Genomic DNA, 17611 nt, shown 5'->3' on the forward strand with positions numbered 1-17611 from the left:
CATGCAAGTTATACTGGTTCAGTGTAGGTTCTGTCTGAGAAGTATGTAGTTGGAGTGATTATTACATTCCTGATAAAGTATACCTTTAAGAAACGACATTCTGTCACTTCTTAGTTCATGAAGAACTGGGAGTCCAGTCATCAGTCTATCAGGGCAGCCCTAATAGTATGGACCAAGATTCAAAATTTTATTTTGTTTTAGTATTTTAGTCATACTGAAACAAGCAGGCAAAATATTTAGATCACCAAAACAGTGTATTGTTCCCATGAGTTGCTCTTGGCCTTTTTTTTGGGATTTTTATTTGTGGCAGTGGTGGTAGGCAGCCGCTTTACGCTCAGATCATGACACTTGTATATGATAAATCCAATGTTTTGAAAATGTGGGATTTAGTTGTAAACATCAAAGTTTTAATTTTGCACTTCTTTTGAACTTTTCAAATTACATAGAAAACCGCTGTGTTCCCAAAGGCTTTCCTCCTTCCAATTCCAAGCTCCCTCTCTCCCTCTCCCCTCTCCCTAGATATTTTCATAGATTTTTCCCTCTGCCTTCTCCATCATATTCTTCAGCACTGGCACCACATCATTAGACCATCATGTCTAACATCAAAGATACTCACTAGGGTTCAGATTATTCGGTTCATTACCATAGACAAACCTAAAAATCAAAACAAATCTATAACCGTGTGAGGGACTGAGATTTGTTGCCAAACTAGATGGGAACCACTACCTCTTTAACGGTCAAACAGAAGAATCAGAACATCAAAGCATCCCCAAAAAGAAACGAAACAATTCTAGGGTTTCAAATATTGTTGATTTCTTCTTCTCCCTCGCTTATTTTTCTTTTCCTTTTCTGGAGAGTCTCCCACTCTCTGTAAACACCATTACTACGAATTTCGCTGTCGTTTGAACTATTGAAAAGCAGGGAAGAATAGTATAACTTGATCCTTCCAAAATATCTATGAAAACATCTGGGTTGGGAGAGTGAGAGAAGACAAAGGTTCAAAATCCAAAAGAGGAAAGATTCTGGGAAAACAGGGTTTTCTATGTAAATTTGAGAAGTTTACAGGAAGTTTTTTAAAATCAAGATTTTGATATTTACAATTAAATCCTGTGTTTTCCTTAAAATTTTGATATTTACCTTATTAGGAGACTTTTGGGGAGGTATAAAGTATAAAAAAGATCTTCATGTGGTTTTTACTAACCTGAAAATGTTACTAGGGTTATTTTGGGAAGTACGAGGTGAGAAATGCTGCAAATAAATATGTGAACATAGTTAAAGATATATATGGTGGTTCAGTGACAATTGTAGGACTGGTGGGGGGAAAGTGGTGGATTCCCAATTAAAGTTAGGCTACATTGTCAAGGGTCAGCTTTAAGCCCATATTTAATAGCACTTGGAATGAATGGTTTAACAAAAGACATTCAAGATGAAGTTTTTTGGTGTATGTTTTTTGCTGATGATATTGTTTGGTAGATAAGACACAAAATATGGGTTTTAGTCCAAGTGTGGAGAGCAACTGTGGAATCAAAAAGTTCTAAACTGAGCAAAACAAAAACGGAGTATCTAGTATGTTACTTTGGTCGTGATTGGATGGATGATGATGTGGTGAAACTTGATGAGAAGGAGATTCCAGAAAGCAATTATCTTAAGTTGCTTGGCTTAGTCATAAATAAAGAAGATGACATGAAGGTTGATATTTCCCAAAGAACTAAAATAAGGTGGACGAATTGGAGAGGTACATCTATTGTTTTGTGTGATTGACATATTCCTTTGAAGCTCAAAGGAATATTTTATGGACCATTGTACAACCAGCTACATATATCGTGCAGATTGTCGGGCTGTTATGAAGTTTCATATAGGTGAACTTAGTGTAGCAGAAATGAGGATTGGTAAGATGGATGAGTGGCAGAACTAGGAAGGACAACATAAGGGATGATTGTATTAGAGTTGGTGTGGGAGTAGCTCCTCTAAATGATAGGCTACGTGAAAGATGATTGAGGTGACATGACCACGTTCAATGGAGGTCTTAAATGTCCCTATATGGAGAATTGATTTAATCATTGAAGGATCCTAGAAGAGCAAGGGAGATATAAAATAACCTTAGGAGAAGGGATATGCATGGCTTAGGCAGTATGGCCTCAAATACAGCTGATTGGAATGGAAGGATCCATGTAGTTGACCCCTATTTAGTTGGATAAGGCTTATTGTTGTTGTTTTGTTTCTGACATGTAGAAAAAAGAAATATCTGATAATTTCGCCAGTTTTTGTGTTATGATTGTCATGTTCTACATTGGAATTTCAGGCACCACGAACATCGAAGGAAAATGTGCTGCGGTCTGGACGCTCCATGAGCAATAACACTCCATCCAATCATTGGCAGAGCATCATTCAGTCCCTAAATAATATTCTCAGTATAGTCAAAGAGAACTTTGTATGTCATCTCTTTTCCCATGCGCCAACCCTCCCCCCACCCCCTCTTTCCCCCAAAATAAAAATAAAAAAACCCCACAACAGAAGGAAAGAAAACAAAAATAAAAGCTGGTTTCTTGATTTTCCACTTGAAATATTGCTCAGATGAAACTCGATTTTTAATAACATGATCATATGCCTTTCCTTTTTCCAGGTACCTCCTGTCCTTGTCCAGAAGATCTTTACTCAAGTTTTCTCGTACGTCAATGTACAGCTCTTTAACAGGTTAGTAATTGCATTTTTCTCCATTTTCTTTTTGGTGGTTAAACGCTTAATCAATAACATGGGGATATGACTTTATGCTGCTACAGCCTTCTCCTACGACGAGAATGTTGTACATTCAGTAACGGGGAGTTTGTGAAGGCTGGGTTAGCTGAATTGGAGCTGTGGTGTTGCCAGGCTAAAGAAGAGGTACTTTCAATCATAAAACTGGAAAACCTTTCAGGCCATGTACTATCCCTATCCCAAACTATATATGCAATGTTAGAGAGTATGCTATGGTCAGGAAAAGGGGGAGAATTCTCAAAATACATGTGTTATTTCAATCAATTAATTTAGAAAGAAAAACTTAAGCCTTCTGTTCCTGCATTAATTCTGATCCTTAACCTAAGGAAACTTCGAAGTGATATCCCTTCTCTTCTCCTGAAAAGATTCGATGCCAAAGGATCTTTAGAATTTGCCTTTTGGTTAAAATTTAACATCTTTTGAGTTGATTTTCGAAAAATTTCCAGTCGAACATTTAAGAATGTTTGGTCATTAAATTTTAGCTCGTTGACCACTACTTCAATTGTCTAGAAGTTTTACTAATATGCAACTCTTCATTATACATCCAAGTAAACATGTCTAGATTAAGTGAAGTCACCCACTAAAGAATCTTTCATTAAATAGGAAAAACCATTATTTTCTGCTCTTTCTTTGATAAACTTGATTTGTGTTTGTAGACCTAGATGATATTTTGAAGCTGAAAATAATCATGTAGTAGAATACTCCAATTCATTTAGATCTTTGTGTAATATTTCAATTTTGTCATGTCTAATTAATCATTGCAGTATGCGGGCTCATCTTGGGATGAACTTAAGCACATAAGGCAATCTGTTGGATTCTTGGTATGTATATCTTGATCTACTAAATCTTTGTCTATGACCCTGTGAACGCGGGAATTGTGGATATACTTCTTTACGGTCAAAATTTCTTCCATATCATATGACTTGGCATCTCTTTTGGTAACTGCTACAGGTTATACACCAGAAGTCCAAAATCTCATATGATGAAATTACCAATGACCTCTGCCCTGTAAGCTTCTCTATCTCTCTCTCTCCTCTCCTCCTCCTCCTCCCGACCCCAACAGCCACCCCCTCAACCGAAGCATTTGTATTGATTCGTTATTTTCTTCAGATTCTGAGCGTCCAACAGCTTTATAGAATTTGCACTCTATACTGGGATGACGACTATAACACTCGCAGTGTCTCCCGAAAGGTATGTAAAAAAGTAATATTTATCCATATAGGGTCCAGTTTGCATTTTCTTATCATATGCTATCCAAGTTCAGACCTCCAACGACAATCTTACTGCAGGTCATTTCTAGTATGAGGGTACTAATGACAGAGGATTCCAACAGTGATGTTAGCAATTCCTTTTTGTTGGATGACAATTCCAGGTGAAAATTCCTGCCTTCTATTGTTCTGGAAATATTGCACCATGGTTTGTAACTGATGCATGTCCCTTGATGCAGCATTCCCTTCTCAGTAGATGACTTGTCAACTTCTCTACAAGATAAGGATTTCGCAAATGTAAAAACTGCGGCAGAACTTCTAGGGAATCCAGCCTTCCAATTTTTAAATGAGTGAGGGTCGGAACGTTGAAGATTTTTCTCATTGCATTATTCCGTAATTTGCCAAGGTAGAATGCAGATCTTCAGTATTCTCTTGATGATTTTCAAGTGATGTAAATCCACGTCCTTTATCTTATATTCTTAGCTATATTTTCCTCCCTTTTCTCCACATCCATGCCCTGGCTGTAAAATTATTCTTTCAATTTAGATTTTGTAAAATTTCCTAGGGTGATTCAGAGTAGCTAGAGGGGCATGATGGTTTTTCCTGTCAAACAGAGTGCGTATCACTTTTTCTTTTTTGGGAGGGAAGTTGGGTTTTTCTTTTCCATTCTTCTTTTTATGTTATTTGGAGCCCCTGTGGTAATCATTCTTTGTTAGGGAGGTATGGAGACAGGCATATTGTAATTCTAGTATGCTGGAAGAAGATGTTCTACCATTATCTTTTCCTCCCAATCTTCATTGTATAAAGCAATTAGTTTATATGTGAAACACATTTGTAGGGAAATTTATTGGTGATTGATTTGTGTGCACCATTGCAGACAATCAAAATTAAAATTTTGAGTGGAGTGATAATTGTAGAAATAAATGTCCTCTACTTTGCTGCACCTTTTTCTTTCTTTTTAACTTCATGGGAACAAGAATTCCATGTGTTGAACAATGTTCTTCATTCCATTGTAGCAGTTGATGGAAGTCTGGTGAACTGTGATATCCCTTAAATTATACAAATCTTATTTTCCGTTTTAATTTGTTGTTATTTTGACTTGTTGCCTACCGATGTGGCTAGTGGCACTTTACATGCCATTAGCATATTGCAAAGGTTCAGGAGAAAAAGTTCCTCAGAGTTTCCATGGGGCAAATGAGTTTTGGTTAGATGATACCTGTACATTTCTTCTTTCAAAGATCCTATGTGTTAAATTAGTTTTGATTGAATGAATGGTATTTCTACATGATTTTCTGTGTGAAACTGAGTAGCATTCATTTTTAAGGAATATGGATTAGCCTCTCCAGCCTCCACTTCCAATCTTAACAAGGAAATAAAGAATGTTGTAACAGTCCCAGCAGTAATTCTTCTTGTTATCTCTTCTGGTTGAGTCGTCATGGGGAAAAAAAAAGGGGGTTGTGGTGTTGGGAACTCTTTTGTGCCACAGGGACTCATTGTTGGATCATTTTGAATGTTGGATAGATCTGAAGTTCCTGCAATAGGTTATATGCAGTGGTGATTATGTTTTGAATCCATACATGAGGAGCTTTTTGCCCTTCATTAAATGGATATAATTTTGAACTTGGTTGACTAATTCTTAATTTTGCAAAGCTTTATTTTGACCACTAGCAACAGAATTAACCCATGATTAGAGGATGATTAATTATACTGACTCCAAATACTGAGACAAGAGGTTCAAAATCATTTTGAGAAGCACTTTTTAGGTGTTCTGGAAATTGGTTATAGAATGGCAACTATGTGATCTTATGAACCTGACACTGCTTCACTTCCCCTCTCTGCTTTCTCAGCCTGCTTTGTGTTCAAGGGTTCAGTTCTGCATCTAAGAGTAATCTCAGAGGCGTTCAAAATTTTCCAATTTCATTCAGATCTGGCAAAATGTGGTATAAAAGAGCTATAGCAAAATCCAAACAACACATCCTTACTGTTTCTTAACAGATGGTGTGGCCGTTAAACTGTATAGATAGGTACAGTCCCCGATGCTCCTGCTATCTTTAATCTTGTTTTGCTTGTATTCATGCTTGATCCATAAGGAGTTCTTTGTTGCAGCTCATCAGTTACCATTAAGATCACACCATCCAAGATGAGAAAAGCTGTTAATGGTCCACAGGGACCATCTTTCTCAAACCCAATCATGTATATGGGAAGAAAAGTACAGCAGATATTCTTTATTATACAGGATAGAGAAGCCAATATTTTTCACTAGAAGAAGCACCATTTAATGAATAGAATTGAAAGTAATATATAGCCAATTTCATCTACAACTTCTGTAAGGCAAGTTCTTTTGCTAATGTCCATGAGTTCACATGTAGCTACTGCATCCTGCTACCATGAACACAAGGTTGGACATATCTACACTACCTAAAGATGTTCTTTATAGATCTGGGACCATAATCCCATTCCTGCTGGACCATCAAAACTTTGTTCTTCATTGATTCTCTTCGAAGCCGTTGCCGCTAAATTCCCTTCTCAGTGTTTGCTACCACTATTTATCAGCATGTTGCCCTCATTAAAGCTCTTAAAGTACAAGCCTATCATACCCAATTTGCTATATGGGTCTGTGATACGCTTGGACGCTTTACTTGACTGAGCAGTTTAAAAGAACATCACAATGGTCCAGTTTTAGGACCTAAAGCCAAAGGTCCCTCTCATCTAATGTTACCTTCTCCTTCTGTACCTGGAGATTGCATAAAACACATGTGAATTCTGAATCACCTAAACCAGATTTTCAGACAATGTGGGTCTATGGTCCTCTATCTACTTGGGTTGTGTAAGCCACTTCTGTGATCTGAAACCACATTGATCTTAGTTGGTGGCTTGAGATGAGTCGGACCTGCAGCTTGGAGGTGGTCCAACTGTGTCACTTTCTGTTTCCATCTCTCAAATGATTCATTATCATGCTCATATGGGTGTTAGTTTTGAGCAAGGTAGTGAAGTACAGGAATTGCTCTCTTGGGCAGATTGATCTTGTAAGGTTAAAGTACTTAAATCTGTTTAATGAAGTGAACCAATTAAATAGAATGGGTATGGGATGGGTGGGCAAAAATGTGCCAAAAGGGCTCATAGGGATGATTGAGTTTAGCCTATTCAATGGAATGAATCTGACAGAATCACAAAATTGAAATAATTAAACCATGCTTTCAAAGTAATTTTTTTTTTTTTCTTTTGGGTCATCATCAAACCAGTCACAAGAACTAGAGGGCCAAAGGCCCATAAGTCTAGGGGAAGGAAAACAAGGAGGGGACAAAGGAGGTGTTAGGGCCTGAAGTTCAAAACAATGTATTCTCAATCGTATTGCTTCTTCATAAGAGACTGCCACTAGAATACAAAAGCACACATCTATGCTATTAAAGTTTAGATCATCTCCACCCAGTTTGCACTTATACTCATACATAGGGGTGTCAACTGTGCGGTTTGGGGCGGTTTCAGACTGCGCCTAATGGTTTCGGGCTGAAAAACACTTACCCAAACATGGCCCATTAGCAAAATAACGGTTTCGGGCCGGTTTCAGTTTGGTGCGGTTTGGGTTCGGGCTCACTAATGGTTTGGGCTAACACTTTAAACTCGGGTTGACTAAAGGTTTATAGTGTGTAAGAAAAAGAACAAGAATAAATAATTGTGCACCATACAACAAAAGCCAAAATTTTAAGGAAAGCAAAGTTGTTATTGGTCAATTTCCATTAAAAAAAAATCCACCAATTCTATAGAAATCAAGAATCTAGATATTAAGTAGTAGAATGACTACTTGATCTTTGAATTCATGCTTAATTTTTTTAGTTGTTTGTACCAACTACCTAGTGGTAATATATTGATTCAAATATTATTTAATGTAAAATTACAAAACGGGTTGTAAAACCGGCTATAATGGGTTGCGGTTATGTTTCGAGTTGGTGAGGGCTCCGCTACCCTCAACCCAAACACAACCATTAAGGTTCAGTTCAGGCTGGTTCGGGCTATAACGGACCGGTGTGGTTTGGTTTTAACGGTTCGGACTACAAATTGACACCCCTACTCATACAGTTACAATTACATAAGTGTAAAACCACATTCACAGGGTCTGTTTGTGTTAGGCAGGGGCAGTAGGCCCCACACTCCTATGAATGTGAATGTGAATGTGTAAATGAAAGGATAAGTTGGGTTATGGATGGAGGGACAAGGTAGGTGAAGAGGATCTCCACTAAGGCCAGATACGGTTAAAGTGGCGAGAAAAGAAATTAGATGTTACATATATGACTCCGAATAAGAAAGAATAAGAAGAATATCAATCTTCTAGTAGCTAACCACAATTAGTTGGGAAGACTTAGTTTAGTTGACTTTCAGTGGAGCATTTTTGTTGTTGGTAAGAGTTGACTTCTTAAAAGTACTATAAATGCATGATTATTGAACCGACAATCCTACTAAAAAAGTCAAAACTCTTTTATTCTTGTGAACAAGTCCAACTTCCACTAGACTTTGGAAGATGAATTTATGTAATTAGATTTGTAGTTCCTAAACTCTTTCCACATTCATACGTAAAAGCAATATAATTGAAATTTATTATGGCCCTTTACTAATCATTTTTTATTCATATTTGGTAAGAAGGATGTCCCATTTACAAGGAAGAACGAATTCACACAATTATTGGATTTGAAGTTCAAAACCTGCCTAGACCCCTTGGAATCTATCCTTAAATTTTTTTATAATCCACTCTCTTCGTTTGGTTGACAACAGTATTAAAATCATGGACGATTATCATCTTCTAAGTTATGATTTGCAGATCTAGTCAACTTCAAGTAGTGGGGATTGATTAGGGTTAATTAGTAGCACATTAAATTGAATTATGTATCCTCTCTTAGAGAGAGTAGTGTAAAGGTTCATCATAATGTTTAACAGAGGCCTTCAAGTGCTTGAGTTTGAAGAAGTGATTTGATTCAAATTAAGGTTGTACAAGAATTAATGGCAATTTGAAGCTAAACAAAGGAGAAGTGGTGAAGAAAGACATGCATAGCTTAGGTTATGCTCCCAAGTGGAGCTGATTAGAGACATGCAAAACTTAGGTTTTGCTTCTCTTATTATTTCAAATGGAGCTGATTAGTGGCTGACGCTATTGACTCTACGTTGTTGTAGTGCACATCTTTGTCGAGGTCAAATCCAGCTACTCATTTAAAACAAGGTTTTTCTCAACCCAAACCAAGTCAACTTCTCATCTTCAACAATTAGAATGTGATTTGCGACTAAGTTGGTCGGTCAATGCCCTAAAGTTTCTGTGATTTGTTAGTTTCTTTTCTACAGCTATTCACCCAGTGACAACATGGCTGAGCATGTTTTGCAAAGCTAGTTAACCTCAAGAGGTGGGGATTAGGGTTAGTAGTTAGCACATTAGTTTGAATAAGGAGAGGGTCATCTGAGCATGTATGACCATGTTTAATAAAGGGTTTCAGATGCCCTAGTTGAGAAGTGTGATTTTGGTTCAGGTTAAGGGATCAAAAGAGCTAATAGCAGTCCTAAGTCAACCACAAGAGAAGTATCTTACACACTCTACTCCTTTATTATTTCAAATATAACCGATTGGAGAGCAAAGATCCATGTTCCCAACCCCATCTAGTTGCATTAAGTTGTTTGGATGTTATTGTCTTAAGCATCGTTCTCGAGGATCAAAAGCATAGTATTGAGTTCTACCAAAAAAAAAAAAATAGGGGGCAGTGTTGAGCAGTTATATATGATGTGATTCATAGCTAAGTCATTGGGTCAATGTCCTAGAGTTTGTCTCATTTTTGTGTTCGATCACCTTCTTTTATTTATCTTCTTATTATTATTAATTATTTTAAATGGGATCCATGTAACTGATCCTATTTAGTTGCGACAAGGGTATGTTGGTCTCAGTGGTGTTGTTTAGTCTCCTCTTATTGGCAATGCATTAATAAATTTGTAGTCTTACTGTCATGCAGGTCCTTACATGCATTTGCTAATGAAATCCGCAAGTAATAATAGAGATTATCACTAATATCAATGAAGTGATAATTAGGAAGCTTGATCAAGATTCTGTTGATGATCACTAGACAAGTACAACTATGAGTGTCTAGATACAAACTATCCTTGCAACTGACAAAGCTTAATGTCTCAGATCTTTGGTTACATTCATGCATACAGATCAGTCTCACAAAATTATTGGAATTTTATAGTATCTAGATCTTGAGTGATAACAGGAGAGTCAAACATAAGCAAATGTCAACCAAGACAAGCTAAATGCATGAGTGGAATCATCATTCTTCAAGTTACTTAGCTTAATTCATGCAGTGTTGCATTGTTTCATACCTTTTCTTCAGAGTAAGTTCATACAAAGTCTCTCTTACTCTCCAATAATATGGCAGGAAAGTAAGATATGGTTGTTCCTCACAATCAAGAACCTTGAAATTGCTGTTCTTGGTAAACAAAACTTGGGAACACAAGTTTAAAATACTAGATATGAATGAATAGGCCTTGTCATTCTTTCCTTATTGATCTAAAACATGCGGAAACCATGCATCTCATCTGTACATAATCAAGAATATGGATTCCTTAGAAAGAGAAGAAGTGAATGATAATGAACAGAAAAGGGGCACTCAATTCTAACATGTTCCTGATTGTTCATGAACCTTAGAAAATGAAATGATCATGAGCCAAAATAATTAGAGAACAGCTAATCCACATCTTGAAAAAGAATCCTATCACGATACGTATTCCAAGTTACCTAACCTAATATCTAAAGAGTGCATTACATGTTTTTCTATATTTGATTCTCTGCTGATTACCTTTTTTTTAATGTTTAACAAAGTTGTTACTGTTGTCTTGATTATCATGTTGAGTCTCATACTGGACTGAGGAACACTATAATGTATAATAAATAAATACATTATATACTCGAAGGCTTGAAGCCATGGAGATGAACACAAGCTAAGCTCAAGATCAGAACTAGAACTATTATCCTAGAAAATTCTGTTTGCAGGAGTTCATGTATATTTTCATGATTATTTTTTAAAACAAGTAGTTGGTTTTTCAGCATTATATAGTATAGCCAGCCAGACGACCACACACACTCATACACACAAGATTTGTGTCTCTATATATAGCTTTTAGGCTTCCTAACCCATCATAGGAAACCAACTTCTTGTACAAAATCTTTGAAAATGCCCCTGAATTCCCTTCCATTTTTACAAAAGACAAATATAGATTCTAAACCTAAACCCTAATCATATTTTTGAAAGTACATTCATAGATGCTGAAGTTTATTAAATGATTCATGAAGGATTGATCATGCAGAAACCTACTTTGCTACAAGTGGTGGCAAATTAAATACTGTGATGAGTATGGTGTCCTACTTCTGTTGGCTTAGAAGCCATAATCGCCAGACATCATAACTCAACCATTACTGTCAAATAACTTGATGCTTTGTCAAGACTCTAAAGAGTGTATACAAGAATCAAGATATTGTTAACTACCAACATTTTCATGGCGAAAAGTTGTCCTTAATAACCTGGTTGAAGTTGTACATATATGACTTCATGTTGGAAGTTTTAGTAAACATGTATTGTTGATTTATGTTAAAGATAAGTCTTCACAAGGATTGGTCGCACAAAACACTAACCCTAATAAACTCTTGCATGAAGTGGTTGCACAAGTTAAGAGTCCAAACTTTGATTGGTTAACATGCGATAACAGTTTATCAACCATTAGGATTCTTCTTACAAGATGCATCCTTCCTGGACTCAAACTCTTGTACAGCTCAAAATAATTTGAATTCAAATACTTGTAAACCCTATCAAAATCAAAGACATTGAAACTTAGGAACTTAGGTTTACATGAACTCTGAAACATATAAGAATCCTTCAATGAGAAAGGGTGTAATACACTATTTAAAAACAAAGTGAAAAACCCTAAGCTACAGTGGACGTAGTTAGGTTGATTACTGCCGAACCACTCTAAAACCTCTCTCTCGTATTCGTCTTTATCTCTCCTTATCTCTCTCACACGATTTCAACAATTTCCCTCATCAAATAATTTGAAGCAGAAAAAAAGTAACTGATCATCATATCCAACATCAACCACTTCTAATCGAAAGGTTTCTAATCAGATTTTACGGTTGCACCAATGGTTTGTATTAGATATTGCATTTTCTGAAACTCCAAATGATAATATATACTAGGCCAGTTATGGATTAAAAAATTCATGTTTTTAAACTCCAAGACCAAGAGGCGGTTGATCACCACCAAATGGTAGTTGGAGATGGTTGCTTCGATTCTAGAGAGATCATAATGAAACCAAACTACCTCTATTATTTGTTTGCACATGTTAATCTTGCATCTGAAAATCTGTTCTCAGAACCCATTGACCATTTTCTAGTTTACATTCTCTTAGCTGAAGTCTGAATAATCCAAAATTATATCTTAAGATGCATTTATGATGGCCATTCCATGTGGTCTCATGTGTTCCATTCTTCTCTTCAGTGACTCTCTCGTGATTCTGGAGATGAATTCTTTGGTCAGACTTGTTTCTCTGAGACAATTGATAGAATCTATGGTCTCATTCATGTTCTTCAGGTATATTGTATGACCCACTAGATAAATTTTATTGAATTCTTTATGCTCCTACCGTTATAACAGTTTGAAAGTTAGTTATGGGAAGAAAGAGAGAGAGAGAGAGAGCATTTATTAATAGCCACCCATCAATATGGCACAAAAGAAAACTTATCATAGACCAAGAACTACAAGATAAGATTAACAACTAAGGGAAGTTAATTACATTTTAGAAAATTGTATATGTTTGGCTTACCTCATTTTAGGGTTTTGCCTTGTGACCCACTTGATCAATGGTGTAAAACTGCAACCCTTTTTGAGTGATTCAACACATGGATTCTAATTTTCATTTCAAGTAAACCACCAAGCATTTCTTCCGGTGCAGGTGTTTTCTAGAGCTACAAGGCTTAGTGAAATATAATTATGTACTGCACTCTCTTTGGAGATATCAATTTATGGAAATCGAGAGCTCTAATCGACGTGGAATGCATGAATCTACCAACCTAAAAATAATGTTTATAAGCATATTAAAACATATGTTTACCTTGAACTCCTCATTGCACCATCTTAGAGAAAGGAACCTTGGGGTTCAAATATTTAAATTTTTGAAGAAAAACAAGCACTCCGTGTCAAAGATGAATCTCCCACCTCCATTTTAATTCATTTTTCAGTCTTAAAACAGTAATGATGTGAGAACAAAAATAAAATTAGTAGGTGATTATGGTCACTAAATTAAAATCCCCTCATTTTTGTTCCATGAAAATGCCCTAAATGTGTCATGCATGACAGAAGCTGGCTTCAGTGGTCCATAGGGATTGTTAGCTGAGTTCTTGTTGGACCTTCCATCAAACTGGAATCTTTACTGATCGAACGGCTAAGACTGAGCTTTCAAGTCAATGCTGTGATGAAATTTAATAGTTAGAACCCAATAGAATTGACTTTGATATATCTAACAAAAGGGATCCTACCAAACACCGGCGTTGTATCACACTACCCAAAATCAGTATAAATTAATCAAAAACCAAATGAACTACATAGATTAATTAAGCTAAGTTTGATCTTTCTCCTTGCTAATTTCTTGTTTTGGCTTTTTGAAGCCATGTGGTATGAATAGGAAATTTGTTTAGATAAAATGAGGAGAACCCTCTAAACACATCTCATTAAGAGTCACCACATGTTTTCTTCTTTAATTTCTTCTTTTTTAATTAGCACCCAAATTGAGATTCGTGTAGTAGATAACCTACTTATGTTCCTCTAGTTGAAGATCTAAAGCATTATTTTCTTTTTTCCTGTTTGTGAATGTGTGAAGGGTGTTTTTGTGCTGCAAGTGTGGAATGGGAGAACCTAGGGCAAAGAACCCAATTCACTGAAAATTCAGATAAAATATAGAGCTGCCACATGCAAGCCCTTGGTTGTGCCAGGTGCAGACCCCTAAGGTATCTGGATGAGTGACTAATAGGGTTGTTCTAAATTTACTCAAAACTGTTTCTACATGACCTCATTAGTAGAATCAACTCTTTGGGAATTGGTCAGATGAAGTAATCAAAGAGAACGAAGTCATCCACTTTGATTCAAGCTCAATCATTTAGACCACCCTTCACTAATGGGTTTTTGATTAATTTTCCCAACCAATCTAACATGTTATTAAGCCACAAAGGATCTGACAGATTTTCTACATTTTGTTGGCATTCTTATTTTAGTAATCTGTACTTCATCAAATCATAGTATATATCCTAGTTCATATGCTCAGTGACCAGTTGGAAAATGGCTTCATAGAGAATGATCAAAGTCATGCATGGATTAATAAATCTTGGTTTTGTGGATGTGGTCTAGAGCTAGATCTTAGCAAGAACAATTATCTTGAGTAAGGACCACTTTTATAGACTTTACAGATCGATCAAATGGTTTAGGAAAAAAAAATTTAAGTGCAGTTGCAGTAATTAATTCATGAAAATAAGTTCTAATAATAAGATGCAACACTTGGAAGTTTCTGTTAATCATAGAGACAAACAGTGTTCAAAATTAAACACTGATCTAGATAATCTCCTGATAATAATTGTTACATGAATATATTTCATGTTTAACAAGAAACTAGAAGATCTCAAGGAAGATATCCTCCTCACTATGATAATTGTTTGATCTGAATTCATTATCAGACTAATGGGAGCTTAGTTAGTTGATATCCTTAATTAGTCAACTAATTAAGAGAAGCTTTCTGCAGCACTTAAGCAAATGATGCCCATGTAAGCTTGTGGTTCTTTTTTTCTTCTATGGGTTCTGGTGAGCCATCTGACTTTTCTTTTCAATTTGACTAGGCAATTGCAACCCTAATATTTAAGAAATTTATAAGTATTCTTTCTATCTCAAGGGTTCTTGGCTAGCATTACTTAGCAACATTCAACTTTCTTTGTGTGGATTCCATTAGGTGAATTAATGACATTACAAGATGCTTTCACAGTGGGAAAAACTCACTATAGATCTTATAATAAAGGTTTGCCTTTTGTTCTTTGGCCTCTGCCATCAGATAATATAAAACCCTAATACCCTAGAATGCAAGGAGGTGAAGTAGCATTTACCTTTGTGTTGATAAATTTTCATAGTAAAGAGAATAGCCTAATAAGTAGCTAATTTTAAGAAGTCTGAATGAATGATGAGGGTGTGGTTGAACTAGTAGAAGTTGTGGAGGCAATGAGTATGTTAATATATATACATAAAAGTAAGGAGAGAGAAGAGGTGAGAAATTAAAAATTGCTTAAAGCTTCACAGAATAAATATAAAAAAGAAATCTTAATTTTTTGTGGGTCCTCTTCTAATCATGAAAGAAGCCTAAGAAACACATTTTATATGATTTGGTAATCCAATTAAAGAAATGTTCCCTTTATACTAGAGATTGACCAAAGTGGAAAACCAATTAAGGAAACTTTTGAATACTTAAAAAAAAGGAGGAAAGAAGAAAATAAGAAATGAGTCATATTATGGTAGGTTGCCACAACGCGTTTGCTTATAATAATAGTATTTTATCATTATTAAAACCCTAATTACATGGTTAATCATGGGCTGCCATTTCTTAATCAGTTTGGACTTTTCAAGTGGTTGAGCCCACATATAAGGCCCATTAAACTGAAGAATATTAAATTTAATCAAATGCTTGGAGTACTTCTCCTCCAACTCTTCTAGCTTCCACATGAGATACTCAGTACAAGTACACAAACATTCTTTGATTGACAATCAATGCATTACCAACTCTAAAAGATCTAAAAGAGGTGGCAATTGAGCTTCTAGGAAGGTTGTAATATCCTAAGGATATCATCTTTATTGATAACGTACTTTTTTTCATTTACGCGTGATTAGATCTTATCATAAGTCTAATGAACTTTTGTATAGTTTAACAGCCGACCAGAGAATGCATCTACAAAACCCTAATAAGGTTTTGGTTTGAATAAGAAGAGAAGAAAAGAAAAAGAGAGCTGCAAAAGATAGAGAAATAGCTACCAAGAAATGGCCCCCCCAAAGCTGGCTGGGGTCATAGCAATAACAGGCTGGGGAAACTAGCTAGCTAGGGATGATAAAAAGCTCAAATCCCTATCAGATCATGCATGGATGCTAGCTAGTTATATAATATCCTTGTTATATATCATATCCCTTTTGTATGTTTGCATTTGGTTTCTTCTCTTTTAAATTGGCTTTGGGTGGCCACTACAAAGTTGTCATGCATGATGTGGAATATTATGTGGTTCTACTTCTCAATCCAAAGCTTCTCTGTTAGGTCATTTAAAATAAACACACCAACTCTCTCTCTCTCTCTCTCTCTCTCTCTCTCTCTAGTAGTCTTTACATGAAAAGGAGAGAGTCTAGGAAACCAAGGTTTCATTCACATGCCTCCCTCCTTCCTGCCCCATGAGTCCACATTTTCCAAACACAAGGGTGGTGGGGTTCACTAAGATTATTCAACTCATCAAAACTAAAGCTTTGTCATGTACATAAGAACACATACATGCACATTAAACTTAATTTTCTTATCATCTTTACAACACATATATAGTCCAAACCCTAAACCCTAAGTACAATAGTCACTATGATTACACAAGATACCAATGCACTACAACTAGATTTTCAATGATAAATAAAAAATAAAAAACCCACTTTACCCCCTTAATCAAGGAGCAACTCATTTAAAACATTAGTGCCATATGAATTTTTAAATATCAAGTTACTGCTTTACCTAGCTTCTTCTTGTTCTCACAAGATGGCTATCCACATTCCCTAATATAGATTAAGCACATTCTAGTACTGATTGGCCATGGTAACACATTGTCAAGGAAGGAGCAACTCATTCAAAACATTAGTGGAATTAAGATATTATTATTACTATATACAGTACTTTAGGGTTCTCAACCTTCTTCTTGTTCTTATAAAATGGCTTGGTTGAGCTGGTTCTATGAGTGATTGGGTAACCATTAGCTAATGCAAGGAGCAACTCAAGTTAACACTAGTGACATCTTTAAATTTTAAATATCTAGGTTACTTCATCAGCATGCAGTACTTTAATTAGGGTACTTTAGTATCTTCAAGCTCTCACAAAATGGCCATCACATTCTTTAATGTAGGGTTAATCAGGAGTCCTACAAGTGATTGGGGTAACCCTAGCTAGCTAACGACTATAACCCTATATATACAGTGTTTAGGGATTGGCTTTGTTTAACATTTTAACCAGTGAGAGAACAGCTTCTTGGGTGAGTTGGTACTGCACTAAATAATTAAAAAGGGAAGGCTATGCAGTTCCAAAGATGCATGGCCTTTAATTTGCTTTGTTAAATAGATAGGAAGCTACCTAGGGTTTTGACACTTGGGCCAGTAAAGTGCGGAGAGATAGTTGATATTGAGTCGATATCATACTACAAATGATAAGAATTAGGAGTAGAACAGTTAAAATTTTGTTTTTTCATGAATGCGAGATTTATGAAATCTTAGATATTCATCTTTTTACACTAAAAAGGTGAATGTGTAGATTAATGGGTATGTGGTGGAATCCAGAGACTCGCCCTTACTATAAAAGCGCTA

General features: G+C 35.9%; 1 protein-coding gene across 1 annotated transcript in view; it reads left to right on the top strand.

Annotated features, from left to right (window-relative positions):
* The window catches only part of LOC149022792 (myosin-6-like), a 68250-nt gene extending 61755 nt beyond the window's left edge, over nt 1-6495 (top strand). Inside the window, exons 33-40 of the mRNA XM_089150719.1 lie at nt 2303-2431; nt 2624-2694; nt 2781-2880; nt 3519-3575; nt 3706-3762; nt 3865-3945; nt 4044-4126; nt 4202-6495. Of these exons, the coding sequence (XP_089006845.1) occupies nt 2303-2431; nt 2624-2694; nt 2781-2880; nt 3519-3575; nt 3706-3762; nt 3865-3945; nt 4044-4126; nt 4202-4316 (693 nt within the window). The 3' untranslated portion in view covers nt 4317-6495. The remainder of the gene's footprint in view (nt 1-2302; nt 2432-2623; nt 2695-2780; nt 2881-3518; nt 3576-3705; nt 3763-3864; nt 3946-4043; nt 4127-4201) is intronic.
* Nucleotides 6496-17611: the final 11116 nt, after the last annotated feature.

This window comes from Hakea prostrata, chromosome 3, assembly GCF_041222555.1.
Source record: "Hakea prostrata isolate BN-2017 chromosome 3, UWA_Hpros_2, whole genome shotgun sequence".
NCBI classification, from domain to species: Eukaryota; Viridiplantae; Streptophyta; class Magnoliopsida; order Proteales; family Proteaceae; genus Hakea; species Hakea prostrata.